Raw genomic sequence first — 19,044 nt, forward strand, 5'->3', positions numbered from 1 at the left:
TGAGGAGATCCGTAGAAGAACTGGAAAGTTACTGACATAGCTCAGCAAGTCTTAAAGCAGTCTGAAGTGGCAGTAGGCGGGGCACATAGCTTGGAGAACGGATGGACGTTGGGGTTCCAAGGTGCTGGAATGGCGACCCCGGACAGGTAAACGAAGCGTTGGTCAGCCACAATTTTGGAGTTCCCTATAAGAGGCTTATGTCTAGCCGTGGACGTCGATCGGTTGAAGTGACGATGATGATGTATATACTGTAAAGTATTTGCCCTATGGCCTTTGCATACCGTAACGACTCAACTTACTCGTATATTATTTGCAGAGTTTAATATAACTGCCCCTAGCATGCTAGCCCGCTACCACTTTAGACATTGGGGATCCATAACATGGGTTGAAATAACAAGGTTTCAATTTATCTATACTTACAGGAAATAGTAAATTGGATGGTTCGAGTTTCATTTTATTTGTCGTCTCCGTTTGAAAGAAAATTTTGTTTCATAGATAAGGAATGGAATTTTATTTCTTGTCGTCCCTTTTCCGATATTGTTTCTTGGCGTCCAGATTAACTTTTCCCACTTTCAGTTCTGGGACAAATTGTTATTTCCCAATCTTTAACGACTTAGCAATTCAAACTTTACTCGCTAATAAATAAGAATTCCGAGATCCTAATCCTGTTTTGTGTTCTAACAATAGATATTGGATAGAAGCAGGCGTTACTTTGCGTAAATCCATGAAATATTATGAAAATTAAGGTTAATTTGCTGTTCTCCGCGAAACAATTATTCATTGTCAAGTCAACATCTCCTGAGGATGCTCCGGTTTCGGAGCGAAACGTACGTTGAGTACGTACAGAGGGTACATTGCCGAAGATCTGTTTGGTGTGGAGTTTAAGAATTGGAGAAATTATAAATTACACCATACAGATTCTCCTGCTTTTCACTTAACAATTATTCATTGTAAAGTCAATATCTCCTGAGGATGCTCCGTTTTCGGAGCGAAACGTGCGTAGAGGGTACATTGCCGAAAATCTGTTTGGTGTGGAGTATAAGAATTGGAGAAATTATAAATTACACCATCCAGATTCTCCTGCTTTTCACTTAACAATTATTCAGTGTAAAGTCAACATCTCCTGAGGATGCTCCGGTTTCGGAGCGAAACGTACGTAGAGGGTACATTGCCGAAGATCTGTTTGGTGTGGAGTTTAAAAATTGGAGAAATTATAAATTACACCATATAGATTCTCCTGCTTTTCGCAGAGTCCAGCAAATTAAGCTTAATTTTCATAATTTTATCAATAGCTTATATTATCTGGAGGTAGATCTCAGAATGGTAAGTTACCATTAGTGCATATGATTAGAGCGTTTGCCATTAATGTAAAGTAATGATACGCACGTAACGTTGGATTTAAATAGAATAATAGAATGCGCTTGTGATGTTTGTGGTGATCCCCTAATTTTGTTTTGAGTCTTTATTTAACTGAAGCATAATCTTATCCCGTTATGCAAATCATCTCCGCTTGAGATTGTAGCAAGAATATAAAGTGGTACGGTATGTATTTAATGCTTAAGTACGCTTATCCACTAATGTTATTCTTAACATAAAGAGAACCTCCACCCGCTTGTAAACAAGGAAGATGTTTTATCTCTTAAGAATTATATTTTACTTACTGTACTTAGGCTATTGTTAAAAATTGGCCGACCCACTTTATATTTATTTTTAATCTGTTGGTTTCCTTTTTAGTTATAGACGGTAATAATAAAGCAATAAAAATATCTTTTTTCTTTTTTTTTTTACCTAACAGGAGGGCCTCGTCATCCATCCTCATGGACATCCAGCGGCGCTAGGTAGTGCCGGACTTTTACTGGCTAAAACCCCTCCTGTCACCTCGTTGACCGTGTACCCGCCTTTCGGCCTAACGATAACGATTTTGAAACTTTTCATGGTCTTGTCTTTTCTCTTTTCTTCTTTCTCCTTTTTCTGTATAATAGTCTCTAAATACTTTGCTATGGTCACCCAGTTTTTTGTGGCTTTAAAATTCTATGCACCAAACTTTCAAAATTAAAATCTCCGATTTTTGCGAATAAAAATATCTGAATACGTACGAAATTACTAGGAGTAGTTACAGAAGCGCGTCCAATAAGTTTTAACATTTCCTTATCCACACCAGTATTCCATACTTCGACGGCAGCAGGTGCAGCAGACATTCCAGTCCATTGTTCTTGAAAATATGTTACCTGAAACAAAAATTATTAGAAGTTATACCACACAAGCAGTTGCCCGAGACTTCCCGGGAAACCGTCTGTTTCCCTGGGGATTTCTTGTGGGTAACAATAAATAGGTACTTTACTTCTGTTGAGTCGATCTTTATTGTTCCCATAGTCGTTTCGAATAATAGTATTTACTATTGGAAAAAAAAATTCAGTAGATCCAGATATATTACCCTTATAATATTAGTATGGATTTATTTAAAAGGACCAACAAATTTTAAAAAATATAAGCTACTCATACATACATAATAAAACTAAATTAAATCTAAAACGGTTTTAAACCACAGCAACGAGGGTTGGTGTCCAAGATGCTGGCAGAACTGCCCATTTGAATGCCAAAACTGATTCTTTGGCCAAGGTAACTGTCAGCTCTAGGATCCCCAGTAGACTGGATATCAGACAGTTTTTTTAGTAAAATCTCTCTCTAAAATAAGTTAATAAGTTAGTAAGTAATAAGTTATATAAACTCAACTTACCTGTAAAATTAAAATGGGTATGGAAATAACAGCAACTTATGGAATGATTATTACGAGTTTATATAAAACGTAAGCTTACAGAAAAATCCTATTATAACATTAAGGATTATTTAAACGATAAAAAAGCTTGGGTGTGAATTGCTCTAGCTTCATAGCTTAATTTAAATTTACTGGAAGATGGTGATAACAAAAAAATAAATTCACCCGGCTAAGTTTGTTGTGGGCTCTTCTTAGACCAGGGCGCGTTTGGAACCCTCGTAGCTTTAGATTTAAGTTGGCGAACGAAGTTATCACCATCCCGTTACAATTATGTAAACAATTATGTATGAACGCTTCATAAGTGCCTGTGATAGGCCTACATGAATAAAGAAATTTTGAATTTGAATTTTGAATTTGAAAGCCTCAAATATTTTTTAAAAAAATCAATTAAAACTCATCAAACGACGATATTAAAATAATGTTTTGTTACTTGTGGCGTAGAAATTATAAAGGCTGGCTTGGAAGGTATTTTAAATTTAAAAAAAAAGATTAAATTAAAAATTTACCTTTGGTGTGTACGTAGTGGCTGATTCGAATTGTTTTTGTAGAAACATAGTATATTCTGTGTTAATGTTAGTGACGTCCTTTTCACTCAACACTGATTCAGACATAAGTTCAGCTGCGTAACGATCAGGAATAGAACTTAAAGAAATAATGTTTAATTTAATACTCTTGCCATTATTAGTTTCTAGAGCGTCTACAGTTAATTTTTGTTCCGAGTTATAATCGCCAGTGGAAAAGGCAAGAAAAAAACCAATCATTTTGTTGCCTAAGAATGTATTAATCAATTTTATCCTTATGGCAAAATTGGTCAAGTTGGCGAGTCGTTTTCGCGCGGACAGTGAACCGTTCCGATTGCGATAGGAATTCAAAGAAATATGATGAGTAAATATGAGTATATATATTATATAATCATGGTAAGAAAGACAGGCCATATTTACATTTATGTGCCGTATGAGATCCATTCGTCACTGATAAGAGAATTCTGAATTCTGTTTAATTGTGTAAAGATAAACTATGCGTATAATATTTCCAATTTGACTTACTCTCTGTTATGTATGAGCTTATAAAGTAAAGGATTTGTAAAGGTAGGATCGTCAAGCTCATTGTGTCCCCATCTCCGATAGCAATTGTAGTCTATGAAAACGTCTTTACGGAATTTTCTTTGGTATTCGAACGCTATGTTTGTAGCTTTCGAGACGAGCTGAAATATTATTTTATATTCTTAGTTGTTCAAAAATTTTTAAGACTAATAAACTATACCTATTATTATAATATCAAGCAAATTAAGGTTACTTTGAGGCCTTTTAAGTGTATAAATTATCCACGATTAAGCAAATTTGATAGTACTGCTTTTTTAGTCTAGTTCTTGCACGTTCCACTTTAGTTCGAAATTATTTTTGTTTTGGGGTTTCCAAAACAAATATTATTTTGACCAGCTCAAATGCAGGAATTTTGCGTAGCTCAACCCCTTTAATAATGTTTATTGCATAATTTATAGGTATCGGTTATAATCGTAGAAGCCAGCTATCAGTAGCCTTCAGTATTCATCAGACCTGAGAATCTCCAGATTCTCAGGTCTTGATTCCTCTCTAACGAGACAGGAGGTTTATGTCCAAGCCATAGGCCATGAAGTCGACAATGATGAGTGTTGAAATATACTTACCTCTGGATAGTCACCATTTACGTGTATTACGGGAACGGCTATAGTTTTCGCCAAGTCTGTGACATAATGACAGGAACGACCCCTATTTGACGGTAATGTGAAGCCTACCTGTACAGAAATTCATATTAAACTCCGCAACAAAGGCTAAAAACAATATGAAACATTTTCGGGTAGGATTTATAAATTTATAATGAAGCGATAACATTTTCAATAACAAACCGGAATAATTAGTTTGGATACGGGGGCAAAATATATTCTGAAAATTAATTTACTTCATTATCTCTATACATTTTATAGGTAGATTATCTTTTGTCTGCTTAACTTTTGAACCATTATGTCTGACACAAATATGGTACAGTGCTAAGAGCTATGTAAGTTTTAATTCAGACAGGTTTGGATAAATATTTTGGAATCATAATCACCAACCCCATTACTGACCCACTACAGGGCACGGGTTTCCTCTCAGGATGAGAAGGGTTTAGGCCGGAGTCCACGCTGGCCAAGTGCGGATTGGTAGACTTCACACACCCTTGAGATCGTTAGGTCTCAACTCTCAAGCATGCCGGTTTCCTCACTGTTTTCCTTCACCGTTTAAAGCATGTGATATTAAAATTGCTCAATTTAAAAACGCGCATAACTCCGAAAAGTCAGTGGTGCGTGGGCTCGAACTCGGTCTCCACGAAAGGAAAGCCGAAGCCTTACCCACTAGGCTATTACCGCTTTGGTATTTTTAAATTAATTTAGTTTACTGCAACGCATTTTATTGATTTTCAATATAACAACAATTTTTCTTTCTTTCTTTTTAATTGGCTAGCTAATTGTATCTCGAAATGGTTTATGCTTTTAAAAATGTTATCATACTACAACTTTATAAGAAATGTTCCTTTTTCGCTATTAATTAATTTGAGCTGAACGGTTAGCGCTATTAAAAATCTATATTTAAATTTACTGGAAGATGGTGATAACAAAAAAATAAATTTACCCGGCTAAGTTTGTTGTGGGCTCTTCTTAGACCAGGGCGCGTTTGGAACCCTCGTAGCTTTAGATTTAAGTTGGCGAACGAAGTTATCACCATCCCGTTACAATTATGTAAAGAAATATGTATGAACGCTTCATAAGTGCCTGTGATAGGCCTACATGAATAAAGAAATTTTGAATTTGAATTTGAATTTGACCGGAATAGGATAATAAGAATTAAAATAATAACATTCATAAAAAAAATTATGCGCGGTACGAAGTTCGCCGGGACAGCTAGTATATATATAAAAGAAAGTTGTGTTAGTTACACCATTTATAACTCAAGAACAGCTGGACCAATTTTTATGATATTTGATTTTTTGGATTCCTCTTAGACCGGAATAGGACAATAAGTATTAAAATATAATATTCATCAAAAAAAAAATATTGTCCGCGGTACGAAGTTCGCCGGGACAGCTAGTATATAATAAATAAGGATCGCCAAGAGTAATAAAGTCAGGCTCCTAAAGTATTCATAAGCCTTTTCCAGTAGGATTTTTTTTGAAATAACATCGCGCTTGAATTGGTGAATAGGAGAGTTATCTGGCGGTAAACTTCGTCCATAGAAAGTAAGTACCTACTTTACCGCCAAAGTTATACAGTCGACCGAAAATATTAGGGTACTCACTTGGTTATTAACAACTACGTGTAATGATCCTCCGACATCAAAATGGGGGACTTGTGAGAGCATTATAGTTTCTTGGTTAACTCCTTGTCCAGTGAACGCTGCGTCGCCATGAATCTATATAGAAATCATCATCACAATCATTAACGAAGCATTACAGCCCCACTACAGCCGACCGATTGGCGGCCGATTGGCGCAGTGAGCAGCGAGCTTTCTTAGTCCAGGCTGTGGGTTTGAATCCCACTACTCGAAAATGTTTCTGTGATGAACATGAATGTTTTTCAGTGTCTGGGTGTTTATCTGTATTCTATAAGTATTTATGTATATTATTCATTAAATTAATTAACAGTCATCTTAGCACCCATAAAACAAGCTACGCGCTTACTTTGGGGCGAGATGGCGATGTGTATATTGTCGTAGTATATTTATTTATTTATACTACTCTCAGTATGGGTTTAGTCCATCAAGTTATCCAAATGAGGATTGGTGGACTTCACACGCCTTTCAGAACATTATAGATAACTCCAGATAGCTCCTTCACTGTTGATATTTAAATTGCTCAAATTCCCTTTATTCGCGGTCTCGTACCGAAACGCTAAACCCCTTGGCGGCACGTATTTGTCAGAAGCTATTCCTCCAACAAATCCAATCCATCCATCATATCCATGTATATATAATATGTGTATTAGGAAAAGTTAATTAATAGTTTGGTGTACAAAAACCCTCCTATAACCAGTGACAAGGGCGCGGTGCGGCGGCGATATCAATTCGATTAATTGCGGTAGTTTCATATATACAGCAGAACAAAATAATCAAATAGGTACAGTACTTAATTTGATCAGCTGCTTCCAAATTTCTGAATGCAGAAATTAATGTTTTAATTTTTTGTAACTGGTAAAATTTAATCATTTTCAATGTCTCTTAGAGTTAAGAGGATAGATTCAAAGGTCGATGTTTAACGACACAAAAACACGGTTAAGGTATATTGGTAATATCGCTGAGAGAAAGTTATGTTTCATCTTAGACAGCAACATCATTTACAATGAAAAAGAAAAGAAATGTTCAAAAACATCCTGGATTCTAGTAAATTATGTCTTGATTAATTAATGATAAATCGAAAAATCTATTTCATTTCGTTTTATTACCTGAACATTGAGAACCTTATCACCAAATCTCGACGACTCACTTTCGGAATAATCACCCTCCATTATCTTTAATTGCTTGGACCTAGTTTTTCCCATCGACACTGGATTCGCAGCCTGAAAAATAAAATATTTGACTTGAAATATTTATCATATAACTAGCTTCTGCGCGACTTCGTCCGCGTGGACTTCAGTATTGGGTCTGAAGCTTCGCTGGTTAACAATTTTTAATCTTAGTACGGGAAATATTTGAGAAATCGGTTGGAAAGCGGTCTGCCCGCGGCTTAGCTCGCAAACAATTTTCAATTTTCCCTCGAACTTCTTAAGAGCCTATGTTCTTTCCATGTCAAAGGTTACATACATGACAAATTTCATCCAACTCCGTTCAGCCGCATCCACACTTTCACATTTATAATATTAGTAGGATATTTCAACAATCTTACTATATATATAGTAAGATTGTTTTTCAAAGTTTTTCTGTATGTAATAGTATCTTGCAAGGCAAATTAGAACCACTTCTCTAGCAAAAATTCAAAAAAATTCAAAATTCATTTATTTCAAGTAGGCCTAATATAAGCACTTTTGAAACGTCAAGTCTGTCTGTGTGTAGTGACTCTACCACCGGTTCGGAAGGCAGATTCTACCGAGAAGAAGCCGACAAGAAACTCAGCAGTTGCTCTTTTTCAACATTAACAATTTACATTTTACATTTCAAAAATCATTTTTCTATCTTGTGATAGATGAAAGCGGAGCCGGATGCTTCCAAGCAACCTTGTCATTAAGAAATTCATCCCTCGCCTCGCTGTAATAAATGTGTTTTAACACATTCTTTAAACTTATGCATTGGTAGGTCCAAAATTACCTTAGGAATTATATTATAAAAGCGTATACTCAGTCCCACAAATGACTTCTGCACCTTTCGCAGACGATATGCAGATGTCACTAGTTTATGACCATTTCTTGTAAGTCGACTGTTTATATCCACTTTTTGTTAATAAAGATAATAATAATGTGATAGTAATTGTTAATAATGTTCTTTTGAGATGAATCTCTTGCATATGTATATCAGATGATCATCATCAATCAACCAATTACCGGCCCCTAATGGGCACGGGTGTCATCTTAGAATAAAAAGGGTTAAGGCCATAGTCCACCAATGTGGCCAAGTGCTGTAGAATACAGCCTATGGCTTCACACACCTTTTAGAACTTTATGGAGAACTCTCAGGCATGCAGGTTCTCTCACAATATTTTCCTTCACCGCTATAGCAAGTGATATATTTTTTTAATTGCTTAGATTTAGAAAATGCACATAGCTGCAAAGGTGATAGATGCATGCCATTGTAAACTGTAAATTGATGTTGAAAAAGATCAATCTGCTGAGTTTCTGGCCGGCTCTTCTCGGTGGAATCTGCCTTGGGAACGGGTGTTAGAGTCACTACAAACAGACTGACTTGACGTTTCAAAAGTGTTGATTTACTAGGCCTACTGGAAATAAATGAATTTTGAGATCACAGCCTCACTTCTGCGCCAGGAAGGTTATGAGTTACCCAAACGGGTTAATTATTGAGGATTTATGAACGTATGCGTGTTTGTTACTCTCTGACGCAAAAATTTTACTTTGAAATAACTAACCAGAGTAACATATAGGTATAAACTTCACAAATACATCGTGTAAATTGGCAAGATACGACGGTAAAATAAGTCGTAAAAAAATCTGTCATCTGCAAGCTATTTTGGCGCAGGTTGCATAAACTGTTACAGCTTTTGATAATCCATCAACCATCACCTACAGTGTAAAATAAATTATCTACGCAGATGAATCGCATAATTTCGTTTTTATTAAATGCGTAGAATGTTGTGTAGAATGCTGTATATTTGATTGATTTTGTTGTTATCCAATCGTATTTGAATTTTCATTTCGGAAAAGGTCACTCAGTATTTGCGAGAGATAGCATAACAATCATGTACTCGAAACTCTACATTCAGTTATTTCCGGTCGAGGTATTCAACGAGTGCAATTCAAATTGATGTAGAGTACCTAGTCAACTGAGACATCAAGTTTCTCGACCCAGAAACTCACTATGTATAAATTTAGCTTGTAAAATCGGATGCAAATATGAATTTACATGTTATTTTTACCTCTAAATGAGATGGGTTGTTAATGAGGGAGAATCGGACTGTGTGGCCGTTCATACTAATATCACTTGATGCACCTGTAAAAGAGGAAACGTTTTGTAAATGAATCTAGTCCTTGTAGAATGATTGAGAACGATCAAAGTATGGCATGAGAAAAACGATAACATTAGATACAATTTAACTCACCCGTTCCAACACAGACGCACGACACACACACACACACCTACCTAGACCTTTACTAGAAGAAATTGAAAATAAAAACCTGAAGCAAATCAAAAACAAATTGAAACGTTATTACATTCAGGGTAGGTGCAAAAACTACAATGCGGAAGTTCATCCAGACCATTCCTACAAATTCCATTAATTAACACTATAGAAATATTTCATTTGTTTTTTTTCTTACATTAAACATTAATTAATATATAATAATTAATATATATTTGTGCAAACCTCTCAAGCGCAAAAATCTTCCATAATGAGGAATAGCGTAATGTAATTGAGATTTAATAACAATGTATTTTTTATTTATAATAAAAAGATTTAAATTTTTTTTTTTTTTTTACACCGACACACGTATATATCCATTATTATTTATTTGGATGTAGTTTAGTATTGTATTGTTTCTAGTAATATTGCTGCTCCTTTCGTTGTACTCACTTAAATGTGTGGCTATATCACAAGCAGAATTTGCTTCGGCCGGGAATTCCGGATTGCCGTTGAATTTGTGGAAGATCTTCACCGGCGGACACTGCATCAGACCGCTAAGCACGTTGAGCTTGCCCCGGTGTGCCATTGCTATTACCACGTGCTTTAACTCTTCTGTAAAAAAAAATAAGTATATTTTTAAAGATGGAAGCATTTTCTAGGGTTTCTAAAAATGGAAAAAATGTATGTATGGAAAATGGTTTATGTATAACAGAGCTATGGTGTAAATATAAAGATTATAAAATCATGAATTCAATCCCCTATCCCGAGAGAAACTTATTACGTATTTTTTTCGGTATGATAATTACCCGTTTAAACGGAATTTCAGTTAAATATAAACCAAATGAAATGAAAATTTGGGAATTTTATGTTTTTCCAGAATCAAAAGTAGCCTTTGTTACTCTCCGACCTTTCAACTAACCCTACGCCAAAAGTCAAGTCGTTTAGATAGGGCTTTAAGGTACAAACCAGTTTAATATAAACCAAATGCATTCAAATTTGGGAATTTAATGTTTTTCCAGAATCAAAGTAGCCTTTGTTACTCTCCGTCCTTTCAACTAACCCTACGCCAAAAGTCAACTCGTTTAGATAGGGCTTTTAGGTACAAACCCACTTTCGCATTTAAAATAATAATATAAATTAATATAACTATAGATTACTTTGCGTGAGGTATTGCGTGAGGTGTCGCGCTCTCGAAAAGGTCAATGCCCAGCTGAGGGCTAACAACGATGATGAAATAATATTTCCTTTTCGGTTATGGAACCCTTAGAGGAAGATTATTACTCGTGCTTAGATCGTTTTTTTTTAAAGAAGTCAGCATAAATCTAGTAGTAGTTTAAAAAATGTTTGCATTTCGAACAATTATAACGAATGCTTAATTGCATTTGAGAGCACTTTTCTGGAATCGTTTTTTTTTCCGATAGGATACTGCAATTATCCGTGACATTCTTGTGACTTGAACCGCTCCCAATTCAAGCCTTCGTGTACTAAATATGCCGGCAAACTTTTCAGTTTTAATATTCATTACCGATTTATGTACAGAGTCTCGCACATAACAAACAACGGGGAACTAATAAATGACTTTATAATATCCAATTTACTTTCAATATAAACTTTTGTTCCCAGCTGAGTTATTAAGTAACGTGCGAGTAAACAGAGGCACCTATTAAGTTTAATAAAATGTTAACAAATAGATACTGTTTCAAACGAGAGTTGGTAAAGAGAACCTGCTGCTGTAAAATTATATAATACATAAAATATAAGCTTTTATTCCCTCACACAATTGTACTGTTCGAAACTTAGTAATAGATACTCTTTTTTGAAACTCATTTCCGCCAACTTTGTCGGTTGTCCAAACTTTGGCAACGGCCTCCATTTCTTTCCACTTTATTATTTTTACTGCGATGACTATTTCGTCTTATTACCTTCAAAACTGCCTACCTTAGGTTGTAATTTATACATTTAAAACTTAATGTAATCGATAGGGGAATAAATAAAATGGAATAGCCTGAGTAACTGTAACTTGCAAGAAAGAGACGGCATATTTATATTTATTTATTTTATTTATAATGTTTATTGCAATACCTCCGATTACTGGTAATAAAAAAGAGGCTGAATAATTAACTATAAATCCCAAAAACATTTGTCAAATGCCCACTGTCATTTTTAGGGATAAAATATAAATTCTTAGGAAAAGGAGTCGGTTTATTATCGAGACAATCTTATGCAGATAAATATAGCTATTTACAGCATATTATTTTACCGCATATTATAAGATACTAGCTGTTGCCCGCGACTTCGTCTGCGTTTGATTTTGTTTTTAAAGTATTCAGTATCGCTAAGCTTTAAATGAGTATAGTAGTATATATATATAACATGTGACTGCCAATAATTTATAGACAAATAATTTGCAATAAAATAAAATTGTGACTATAATTAAAGATCTAAGCTATCCTATCTCTTAAGTTGGACCAGACCGCTCACGGTGAGCCAATTTAATTTTAAATCGGTTAAGTAGTTTAGGAGTCCATCGCGGACAAACATCGTGACAGGAGATTTATATATATTAAGATAAGTAGTTAAAAAATAATATTAAGCGTGGTTTCCAGTTATTTTCAAATGAGTATACGACTATGAGTACCTTAGGTAGCTCCGCGGCAAATGTAACACTGAGTTGCGACGTTTAGTTAACGCGGGTAAAACCACAGCTAGTTACTTGTAAAGTTTAACCTACAGAGCCCAACTATTCAAAACTTATCCATAAGGTTAGCAACTACGTAAAGATATTAGGTACCTGAGGTAGTTAGCCGGAACAAAGTCGAAAAGAAAGTGAGAAGAGATTCAGCGCCTTCCCCGCAGTACCTCTTCACTGTTGGGTATTTGACTGACAGGAATTTATCCCACGCTTGGGAATTTAACAGCTCTTTTAGTATTTCAATTCTTCTCTCTTTGTCTACTGTATCTGTACCGCTTTCTACACGCCGAGCAAACCATTCTCTTTCCGCTTCTGTCTGTAAAAAAGTCTTTAATTACCGAAAGCGAAGGCCACATCGCCGCGTGCAACCTGCGTTCTTCGCGGCGTTCAAATATGCGTTCATCACGTTCATCACATCATCGTATCAAGCTGGCCAAGTGCCATTGGTAGACTACACAGGATTTTTGATCTCTGTTGCATGCATGTTGCATGTAAGTTAACTCACAATATTTTCCTTCACCGTTATAAGAGATATTGCTAAAATTAAAAACGCACATAACTAAGAAAAGTGAGAGGCTCGTGCCGGGGATTGAACTCGGTCCATTTGATAAGGAGGCCGAAGCTCTTACCACTTTGTTATCACCGCTTTTAAGTTCGCGTTCAGCGTGAGAACAATCATAAGACTGTTGATCGCACATGCGTTATCTGTGATTTGTCGCACGCTGGACGCAAACTTGAACGCCGCGGAGGACACAGGTTGAACGCCGTTTGTTTGGTGTGGCCTTAAACAGCGGCACTAAAGTAACAATAAGCACTTTTTTAAATTCATTTGTTTTATTAATACTAATATTTGTCAGACCAAGCATATGGCCTGAGGGTTAATAGGGAACCATCGGCTATAAACACAGCTACACTTCGCGGGGCATGCAAGGAACACATATTGCAAGTGCCGCCCTGTGTCCATAGACCCGCGGGGTAGGTTGTTAAACCTCAAGTGCCATCGTTTACATTAAATCCCTATCCCTATCCCTACTTCCCTATCCCTACTTACTAATATTATAAATGTCAATGTAAGCTTGTTTGTTACGCTTTCACGCAAAAACTACTTAACCGATCCTCATGTAACTTTGTACACATATTCTTGGAAGTGTTAGAAGTAATATAGGATATGTTTTACTAAAGAGGTATATAGAGATATGTGTTTAATTTTTTGTGTAGATCTGAATATGGTTGCAGATAGAGGACAGAACTCCTCAGCGGACAGCAGCAAACCCCTCATAAGGCTTAGCGATACTGAATACTTTAAATTTTATTAGAACTTCAACTAAATTGAAAGTCACATCAAAGAACAAAATCAAACGCAGACGAAGTTGCGGGCAACAGCTAGTAAATAATAAATAAATATACTAGGACAATACACACATCGCCATCTAGCCCCAAAGTAAGCCTAGCTTGTGTAATGGGTACTAAGATGACTGTTGAATATTTTAATGAATAATATGCATAAATAATATACTACGACAATACACATATTGCCATCTAGCCCCAAAGTAAGCGTAGCTTGTGTTATGGGTACTAAGATAACTGATTAATAATTTTATGAATAATATACCTACACAAATACTTAGAATATACATATAAACACCTAGACACTGAATAACATTCATGCTCATCACACAAACATTTTCCAGTTGTAGGAATCGAACCCACGGCCTTGGTCTCAGAAAGCAGGGTCGCTGCCCAATGGCCAATCGGCCGTCAAATCATGATTTCTAAGCAGATTGTTTTTTATAAAATTTCCCTGGCCCCTTTTATGTCAATAATTAAGAAACTCGATACCTGTTCCATTGTCTTTAGAATATTATATTAAAGAAGTTCGGAACTGTTTTCGATTATTTGGTGGTTTTTCATAAAAAAACGCTACTTAGCCATGGGATAAATTAATTTTGATTACTTTAAAAATTAACATTACGTCTTATACTTGGTCATGAACACAATCAGAACCCCGGCTAAGCTGTCGGCTTTTGCTTTGATCAGGGTGTTTGGAAATCTCGTAGCTTGTTTAATTTTAAGTTTACGACCTGGAAACTGTCGCAGGGCCCACTTCAACAAGACTCGCGAACAATACAGTGCAGTGGGCCAAGATGGAGGTGGCTCTTACCCGAACATGGGTGTTCAAATAATTTTTTGATTTATGATTATTTTATTTTATTTTTTGTAATGCGATGGTAATATGTTACTTAGAATTAAATGGCTTTATTATTTATTTTAAGTTTACGAATGCAGTCATCGCCATCTTCGGTACACCTTTTTTTTATTCCACTGCAAGTTAGCCCTTGACTGTAATCTCACCTGGTATTCAGCGATACTAAGATGGAAGCGGGCTAACCAATTAGCTAGGTCTGTGGACATCGGTTTCTACGCGACATCGCACCGGAACGCTAAATCGCTTAGCGGCACGTCTTTGTCGGTAGGGTGGTAACTAGCCACGGCCAAAGCCTCCCACCAGACCAGAACAGAGAAAATTCAGACATTCCCAAATTTCCCCTTCCGGGAATTCCCAATTTTCACAGCGCTCACCGTTGCGCCAAAGAGGTAGTCAAAATATCGCCTATACGAATTATATTAAAAAATTACGGTAGGCAGTGCTTTTGTGCATCTATGAAATGCACGACCTACCTGTAACACCTGTCCACTGCTGGACTAAATACCTTTATCAATAATTAGAAGTAGGTTAAGTAAGAGTTAGCCCATAATCAACACGCTGGGCCAACTCACCAACCCGTATGATTGCAGTAGATGGTAGTAAACGCAGAAGACATGACATTTTCTCTCATTTTCTATATTTAGATGTCTCTCAATAAGTTCAAAGTTAATATAAAACGTAAACTTATAGAAAAAGCCTATTATAATATTAAGGATTACATGTGTGATAAAAAAGCTTGGGTATGATTTGGTCTTACTTATAGCCCAACATTAACTAGACTGTGAGATGGTGATAACAAAAAAAAACCTGGCTAAGTTTGTTGTGGGCTCTTTTTAGACCAGGGCGCGTTTGGAACGCTCCTAGCTTTAGTTTTAAGTCAACAAATGCAGTTATAACCATCACTAACGTTAGTGTAACATATTGAATGTATGATCGCTTCATAAGTGCCTTTGATAAGGTCTACATGAATAAACTATTGTTTAAATTGAATTTGAAGACGCTGCCCTTAGTCGCCTCGTACGACACCCGCGCGAAGAGGACAGGTGGTCACTCACAACTGTGATTTGATCTGACGTCACCACACGTCAAATATTCTATGTAATGTACAAATCAAACGTGCAGTCGACGAGCCTTTTAGATTAAAGAAATGACTTGACTTTGACATGAAATTGATTTTACCTCTAAGTAGGAGAACTCGTAAGAAATCGGGCCGCAATAAATTAGCTTTAATTCCTCGAGCAGATCGCTCGCAGTCTGTTTCCCGTTGTGCCCGTACAATAGGCCCGAGTCGATAACGTCTGCGGCCGATAGCCCGTGTCTTGATAAATCGAGCTCCTTGATGCTCCTGGAATTAACAAGCAAAATAAAATAGAATTAAGAAGACACAGAACCCTCATTCAGCCATTATTGCATGACGTGCATTGTCTCCAAAAACTGTGAAAACGCCCCGCGCATATCTAACTTCAAATCCGCTGAATGTTGCCAGCTCACAAACTTTTTCCCATTTTCTCCAATTTATTGTAAACGTTTACATCATTACAGGTAAAATAATTACTTGCAACTGTTATATGGAATGAAGTGACTAACCGACTGTTCAAGAAACACAACTAAAGTGGAGTGGTTCTGATGCTTCAATACTAATCATGTATACGGTTTCTGTATGATCCTACTTCTGTGCAAAATAAGTAATACGCATTCGAGCAGCGTCGAGGGTCCTCCTGAAATCTCTAATGCCCGTTTGGCACCAAACCTAGGAAATACTTAAGTCAGATGACTTAGATGATGCGTAGAGAAAAAAAATGTTTCAACAACTCTTGGATTAACACTAACGACGTTATGCGCCATCTCAAGATACGACACCGATTCGGCGGTGCGTATCGTTTAGGGAACTCGTAAACTGACACTTGACAGATGAAAAAAACATAAATACGTTATTTTTTTATTATCTCAAATGGATTTAAGATTATTAAAAAAAAACGAATTGAAATATAAACGAAACTTGTGATAAGAATCAAAGACAAGTTAGGTTATATGAGATGCCTAGTGAAATGGCGCTGTGGGCAGCGACCCTGCTTACTGATTCCAAGGCCGTGGGTTCGATTCCCACAACTGGAAAATGTTAGTGTGATGAACATAAATGTTTTCAGTGTCTGGGTGTTTATCTATATATTATAAGTATTTATGTATATTATTCATAAAAAATAATAATCAGTTATCTTAGTATCCATAAAACAAGCTACGCTTACTTTGGAACTAGATGGCGATGTGTGTATTGTCGTAGTATATTTATATTTATATCATCATGTCCACCAATTACCTGCCCACAACTGGGCACGGGTCTCCTCCCACAATGAGAAGGGGCTAAGGCCGTAGTTCACCACGCTGGCACAGTGCGTATTGGTGGACTTCACACACCTTTGAAAACATTATGGGGAACTCTCAGGTATGCAAGTTTTCTCACGATGTTTTCCTTCACCGTTGAAGCGAGTGTTATTTTATTGCTTAAAACGTACATAACTTACGAAAGTCAGAGGTTGGATTCGAACTCTTGAAAGTGAAGTCGAAGTCCTACCACCGCTAATCACCGCTATTTTGGCCTTAACCCTCCTAATTATGATGATGATGAAATCCAAAAAAAGACCCTGTCGGGGATCGAACCCTGGACCGCTGTGCTGGACCATCGCGCCACTCTCACACTTGTGTTCTCTTGTACACATATTTGCACTATTGTTACCTTGTTATATTTACCTGTTCTCCTTTCTATAGTCAACATTGTCGATATCAGCTCGCAAGTGGCCGTAAATACGGTATGCGTTGAGTAGTTGCTGCGCCCGGCAGTTCTCGTACCGTTTAACAAGCACTTCTTCTGGTACCTCTAATAAATTCACATTACAGTGTTAATTTGGTGGTGCAAAAATCTCTGAACTAATTTGCTATTGCTGGTTTTTTTTATTCCATTGCAAGGTACCTCTTGACTGCAATCTCACCTGCTGGTAATTGATGATGCAGTCTATGATGATGTTACCGGGCTAACCTGTTAGGGGTATGGCGTCCATACTTCTAATCGGTTTCTACGCTATAACATACCGGTACGCTGAATCGCTTAGCGGCACGTCTTTGTCGGTAGGGTACAGGGTAGGGGACAAGCCACAGAAGCTTTCGACCAGACAAAAAAAAACAGTGCAGGTCGCGTTTATTGAGATGAGAATTATTTGTTTTTCTGAGCTAAAATGTAGCCAATGTCACTCTTTATCAGAAATCAGGTTGATTGGTTGCAAAATTCTTTTCGTTTTTCTTTTTCGTTTTCTAATCCTAAGGTTGCCGGGCAGAGATCGCTTCTTAGCGATAAGGCCGCCTTTTGTATCCTACTTCGTACATGAAGTGTATTTTTTTTTGTTTTTCTGAACTTCATGTGGTGTACAAATAAAGAGTATAAATAAATAAATAAATGGTTGGGCATAAAGATAAAACTAAAAAACTATCGCATTTATAATAATGTATTTATAAATATTTATATAATTAAATCATTACAGCTGATGGTGATAGCCTAGTGGTTAGGACTTCAGCTTTACGTTCAGGGGGCCGAGTTTGAATCCTGGCACGCGACTCTAACTTTTTAATGTATCTAATGTGCGTTTTAAGCAAAGGTTTTAAGCAATTAAATATCCCTTGCTTTAACGGTAAAGGAAAAAATCATGAGAAAGCCTGTATGCCTGAGAGTTCTTTAAAATGTTCTCAAAGGCGTGAGAAGTCCACCAATCTTCACTAGTGGACCGGTAATTGGTTAATATGAAGATGATATTATTAAATGAAAGTTCTAATGGCCTAGAATAAATACAAAAGTTACTGTTTATTATTAACACTTTTGTACTGGACAAGGCTGGATATAATAGCACTTTGTTACTTATATAGTAATTTATTCAGAGTTAAAATTAATGTAATGCTTTTGTGCTTAAAAAGTTTCCCCCTTTTAATACTTTTCATTTTTGCTGCCTTTATTATACTCATATCAATAGGTTACTTATAGATTACCTAATTAACTAAATTAATATAAAAAAATCCACTAAAATAAAATCCAAGCAAAACGAATATCACTTTGAAATTATATTCCTGAGTTCCTCTATCGGATAATGAAACTGATAAGTGATAACGTACCGAATTGGATTGACTCCCGCGGTCGATGCCCGAACACTCCCACTCCCGAATGATATTTCATGCAATCCCTCCTTCTGAACAACTGTCTCACTCGCAATTTACCAAAACCAATCATGTTTCTCTATCACTCTCGTCGAAACAAAAATAACATTTCAATACACTCCTTAAATTTCACGGCCTCCTAAATTTAAAACATAATAATTCCGCGAGGGAGTTTACTGCTCCGCTATTCGGAACGCACTGTCGTACGACGTCGCTCAAGAAAGATTCACTTGTGTATTTATGATAATTGTAATGTATAACATTTTGTTCGTCAGCAACTTACAAATATCTTGATAAGTAGGTGTTATTATTTTCGATAAGACGCAAAATATCTACTAAAAACAATAGCCAAGGTCATTAGTTTCTGTAACTATCGGA

The 19,044-nt window shown here is 36.4% G+C and overlaps 1 protein-coding gene across 1 annotated transcript in view; it reads right to left on the minus strand.

Moving 5' to 3' along the window:
• Positions 1-18,825, minus strand: part of LOC120627149 (probable 2-oxoglutarate dehydrogenase E1 component DHKTD1 homolog, mitochondrial) — a 29,602-nt gene extending 10,777 nt beyond the window's left edge. Inside the window, exons 1-12 of the mRNA XM_039895019.1 lie at positions 18,625-18,825; positions 17,218-17,344; positions 15,649-15,814; positions 12,363-12,579; positions 10,022-10,183; positions 9,368-9,441; positions 7,230-7,343; positions 6,088-6,201; positions 4,443-4,550; positions 3,823-3,980; positions 3,283-3,418; positions 2,097-2,228 (exon numbers count right to left, since the gene is read on the minus strand). Coding sequence (XP_039750953.1) covers positions 2,097-2,228; positions 3,283-3,418; positions 3,823-3,980; positions 4,443-4,550; positions 6,088-6,201; positions 7,230-7,343; positions 9,368-9,441; positions 10,022-10,183; positions 12,363-12,579; positions 15,649-15,814; positions 17,218-17,344; positions 18,625-18,739 — 1,623 coding nt within the window. The 5' untranslated portion in view covers positions 18,740-18,825. The remainder of the gene's footprint in view (positions 1-2,096; positions 2,229-3,282; positions 3,419-3,822; positions 3,981-4,442; positions 4,551-6,087; positions 6,202-7,229; positions 7,344-9,367; positions 9,442-10,021; positions 10,184-12,362; positions 12,580-15,648; positions 15,815-17,217; positions 17,345-18,624) is intronic.
• Positions 18,826-19,044: the final 219 nt, after the last annotated feature.

The sequence above is a fragment of the Pararge aegeria genome, chromosome 10 (assembly GCF_905163445.1).
Source record: "Pararge aegeria chromosome 10, ilParAegt1.1, whole genome shotgun sequence".
In the NCBI taxonomy this organism is placed as follows: Eukaryota; Metazoa; Arthropoda; class Insecta; order Lepidoptera; family Nymphalidae; genus Pararge; species Pararge aegeria.